Genomic DNA, 3,008 nt, shown 5'->3' with positions numbered 1-3,008 from the left:
GGGAGAGCAATGGGCAAGGAGAGAACCCTGAACAGGATTGGCAGATAGAGCGAAACAGCAAGAGGCTTTACACTGACCAGCAAACCCAGCCGGGGCTGAGAGACTGACTGACCGACACACATAAAGCGTCACAAGAGTTAAATATAATATTTCATTTATTATACATATTTTTCATAAAATTGTTTGGACAACAGGGTATCAGATATCGGTACAAATTAGTTAAAAAATCTTCGAAATCGCTGCCAACATTGCGAGTGGAGACTGGGTGAGCTGGACCGTCTCCGGGACTAAAGCCCCGCCTCTCCAAACCAAAACATCCACAAAAAAATACATAAAACAAAGACAATGTCCACATTCCCTCCCGCCAGAAAAATATAACAAATACAAACTCACAGAGACAGCCCCGGGGGTGGAGGGTAAATAAAAACCTACACACTTCACATCCAGTTCAAACAGAGTGACAGCAAAACCCCCCCAAAACCCACCCCTCTTCCAAACTGGGGCTGGGAAATAAAACAAACATCTCTCCAGATTCTGTCCCAATCTCCAGCCCCTGACTCGAAATCACCGAGAAATTGGCAAGTTTCGCATGAATACAGAGCTTGGGGCGGGTGGGGGGTGGGGGATGATATATTTTTCCATCTATTTACTTCTCTGAGACAGTTTCTGTCATAAATTCACATGGGGACAAATCTCCCCCCCACCCCCCCACCCCCCCACACACACACCCCCACCCCCTGTCATCAGATCTGAAGGTGTCCAAGCGGCAACATGGTACAAAATACTCTTCTAAAGTCTCTTTGTTTCTGGTAATAAAATATTTTTGGTTATTTACTGATCTTCCCTGATTTCTCCAACCCTCCCCCCTCCAACCATCGCCAGCTCTCCGCAATCCCACCCGCTCACATCTGTGTCCCAGTCCCGCCAGCTCTCCGCTGAACAGATACCCCCCACATTCTGACAGAGGCTGCACTTAACCAACATTATTTCAAATAAAAACACACACACACACACATCTTCACAATCTTCACATCATCTGGGCTCTGAGCTGGTCCGGAATGTGCTCAGCCGCCTGGAAGGAAGGTTCGAGTGGGACGGCTGCCTGGATAAAGTCTAGCCCAGGTTCTTAGTGTCGGGTTAAAGATGAGGCGGGCGGACAGAGGCGTCGCTTTGTCGGGTTTATAAATGAAGGTTGTTTTTACTGAAAAGGCTGTTGGAGTTGGAGAGTTTGCAGCTCCCTCTCCCCCTCTCTCTGTGTCTCTGTGTCTGTCTCTGTGTCTCTGTCTCTCTCACACACACACACACACAGTGTGTTCAGGCACAGGTTCCCATGGCTTTGACCAGAGAGTCCTCAGGGAGCTGCCTGAAGAGCCCCCGGAGGGTGTCCAGTTCCCGGCTCAGGTGCTCCACTCTTTTGCGGAGCCTCTCGTTGTCACTGGTCAGTTCAATCACTTTGTGCTGCGTCTCCACGTTGCGCATCTTGGCTTTATCCCGGCTTTTCCTGACGGCGATGTTGTTCCTCTCCCGCCTCAGGCGGTACTCCAGGCTCGACTTGTCCACCGACTTCTTGCTTTTGGGCGGGGGGCCCGGCTGCATTTTGAGGGCGGCGGACGGGCCGCTGAGGTGCTGGGGGCTGGGTACCGGCGTGGGGGGTGGTGTAGGGTGTCCGGCCTGCAGGTGGATGGTGGTCTGGCCGCAGTGAGCCACCTGGTGCTGCAGGTGAGGCGGCTGCTGGGGCTGGTGCTGGTGCTGCTGGTGCTGGGGCTGCTGGTGCGGCTGGTGCTGCTGGTGCAGGGCGAAGGCGCCGGGGACCGGACAGCGGATCAGCTCCTTCTCCTGCTCCCGGGGCTCCTGCTTGACCATCACTGACCTCAGGCCGCCCAGACCCTCCGCCTTGCCCTCCAGGTAGGTGTTGAGGCAGCAGAAGCCGGGCTGTTGCTGCTGTTGCTGTTGCTGTAGAGGGTGGGGAGGCTGCGGGTTCCGGGGCTGCTGGACGGAGACTCTGTGCTGACCGCTGCCCACCTTGTGATGGTCAAACTCCGGCCCTTTGGCCTTGTCCTGGCTGAGTTTGGCCAGCCCGTGGTGCTGGTGCTGGTGGTGGGTGAACAGGTCGGCCAGGAACTCGTCATTAAACGCCGAGGGGTCGATGTAGGCGCTGATGTCGATGGAGTTCTCGTTCTCGCAAATGTCCCCCAGCTCCGAGGGGGGTTCCCGATAGCTGAAAGCCCCCCCGTCCGGCTGCTGGGGCTGGGGCTGGTGCTGCTGGGGCTGCTGGCTGGGGCCCTGAGCGCTCACCACCGGCCGGGGCTCCGACTCATAGAAGTTGGGCTGCTCCATGGGGTATCTAAAGGCAGCGAAACATGGTGAAGAACTGCGGGAATCCAGGGTGACAGGAGCCCGGGGGTGGGGGGGGTGGGGTGCGGGGAGCCGGGGGGGGGGGAGGGAGGGAGGGAGAGGGTTAGGGGGGGTGGGGGAAAGGTCTGTCCCGGGATGAGGGGAGGAATGTGGAGCAGACAAAATCCCAACTTCTCTGCAGATTGTCCCCCAGTTGCTGCGGAGTCCGGGCGGCAGGAGCGGCTGTTCCTGTCCCTGTCTCTGTCTCTCCCCCTGTCTCTCCCCCTGTCTCTGTCTCTGTCCCTGTCCCTGTCCCTGTCTCTCCCCCTGTCCCTGTCCCTGTCTCTCCCTGTCTCTGTCTCTGTCTCTCCCCCTGTCTCTGTCTCTCCCTGTCTCTGTCTCTGTCTCTCCCCCTGTCTCTCCCCCTGTCTCTGTCTCTGTCCCTGTCCCTGTCCCTGTCTCTCCCTGTCTCTGTCTCTCCCCCTGTCCCTGTCCCTGTCTCTCACTCTGTCTGTCTCTCCCCCTGTCCCTGTCTCTCCCCCTGTCCCTGTCTCTCCCCCTGTCCCTGTCTCACACACTCTCTCTCTCTGTCTCTCTGTCCCTCTCACTCTCACTGTCTCTGTCTCTGTCTCTCTCTCTGTCTGTCTCTCACTCTGTCCCTGTCCCTGTCTCTG

At 57.0% G+C, this 3,008-nt stretch overlaps 1 protein-coding gene across 1 annotated transcript; it reads right to left on the bottom strand.

Annotated features, from left to right (window-relative positions):
* Positions 1–831: 831 nt before the first annotated feature.
* cebpa (CCAAT enhancer binding protein alpha) lies at positions 832–2,433 on the bottom strand. The gene has a single exon (XM_078544699.1). It carries the CDS (start codon positions 2,335–2,337, stop codon positions 1,315–1,317), a length of 1,023 nt encoding a protein of 340 aa, XP_078400825.1. The 5' UTR covers positions 2,338–2,433; the 3' UTR covers positions 832–1,314.
* Positions 2,434–3,008: the final 575 nt, after the last annotated feature.

This window comes from Cetorhinus maximus, chromosome 6, assembly GCF_964194155.1.
Source record: "Cetorhinus maximus chromosome 6, sCetMax3.hap1.1, whole genome shotgun sequence".
Classification (NCBI taxonomy): domain Eukaryota; kingdom Metazoa; phylum Chordata; class Chondrichthyes; order Lamniformes; family Cetorhinidae; genus Cetorhinus; species Cetorhinus maximus.
The sequence above is the reverse complement of the archived record's forward strand: the minus strand, read 5'-3'. Positions and strand labels throughout refer to the sequence as shown.

Coding starts and splice junctions, on each gene's coding strand:
- cebpa (XM_078544699.1), bottom strand. CDS start 2,337: ATGGAGCAGCCCAACTTCTATGAGTCGGAGCCCCGGCCGGTGGTGAGC.